Here is a 1257-nt window from a genome sequence, read left to right as displayed (position 1 = left end):
TTCGGGAACTTCCTGAATTGATAATTGCGTCTTAGCATTGAAAAGCCCTTGATTTTCCGCACGGGGGGTTCCTTGCCCGGTGTCAAAATGACCAGCCGTTCATTGGTTATCAATGAAGAAAGGAAGCCACTAAAGCGGCAGATCACTGATTCACTACGTTAATACTTTAGTCTGTTCCCTTTTAAGTGGAAAAGCCAGTTCTATCGTGGGGGGCAACCAGTGTGTTCATCGTGCAACCTGAAAAAATCAATGTATTCACAATTATACAATGTGAGAGGATTACGATGTCGTGGTGACCGTCGGTGTTGGAACCATGGAATCCCAAGCTGCCATTAAAAAAAGTTAATAATAAATTATCGGAAGGTGGGGATTACGTCAAGTCTTCATGGACCTTATGGATTCCGAACTCATCCAATAGCTTTTTTTTTACTTTATTTTTTATTCAGAATTTTTAACTTCTGACCGCTACTGGAACAGAGAGTAAGGTCAAAATCAAGGCCTGGCAACGAGAGGAGATATTCAAACATCTCCTCGAGGTGTCATGTGAGGGCTGTTTACCCTTGGGAGTAGTGTGTGCTGTCGCTGATGAGTACAAATCACCATCTAACATGTACTTCCGTAGCAAATGGGCTCTAAGCCACACACGCTCGGATTTTACTGTTGCCAGCATGGACAATTATGTCCATGTTGATGAAAAATGGTTCTTTCTCAAAGCAACCAGGTGCACATTTTACGGTGTGACTGGTGAAACTCCTCCGCCACGATCCGTGAAAAACAAGAACTACATTTTAAAGGTACTGCACCTCGTTTTGCGGCAAAGTACATGTCAAACTACAAATTAGATTATGGTACTTTGTGCAGTGGCGAAACATCGATGGGACCACAATAAACAATCGTGGTGGGACGGAAAAACTGGATGCTGGCCGTTTACGGAAATGGTGCCTGCTGCAAGAACCAGCATCAATCGAGAAAAATGCACATTGATTACAACTTCTGTCGCGGTTACAAGATCTTTCTACAACTCGTTTTGCGGCAAAATACATGTCAAACTACAAAATAGATTATGGTACTTTGTGCTGTGGCTAAACCACGATGGGATCACAATAAACAATCGTGGTGGGACGGAAAAATTGGATGCTGGCCGTTTACGGAAATGATGCCTGCTGCAAGAACCAGCATCAATCGAGAAAAATGCACATTGATTACAACTTCTGTCGCGGTTACAAGATCTTTCTACAAGAAAATGCTTTTGGACAA

At 42.6% G+C, this 1257-nt stretch overlaps 1 protein-coding gene across 1 annotated transcript; it reads left to right on the top strand.

Annotated features, from left to right (window-relative positions):
* Positions 1-668: 668 nt before the first annotated feature.
* On the top strand, positions 669-984 carry H310_08876 (hypothetical protein; the record flags this gene model as incomplete). Its single annotated transcript, XM_008874786.1, has 2 exons — positions 669-794; positions 862-984. 2 exons carry the CDS (start codon positions 669-671, stop codon positions 982-984), a joined length of 249 nt encoding a protein of 82 aa, XP_008873008.1.
* Between the last annotated feature and the right edge of the window lie 273 nt (positions 985-1257).

Source organism: Aphanomyces invadans (genome assembly GCF_000520115.1).
Source record: "Aphanomyces invadans strain NJM9701 unplaced genomic scaffold supercont1.19, whole genome shotgun sequence".
Lineage (NCBI taxonomy): Eukaryota > Oomycota > Saprolegniomycetes > Saprolegniales > Verrucalvaceae > Aphanomyces > Aphanomyces invadans.
The sequence above is the reverse complement of the archived record's forward strand: the minus strand, read 5'-3'. Positions and strand labels throughout refer to the sequence as shown.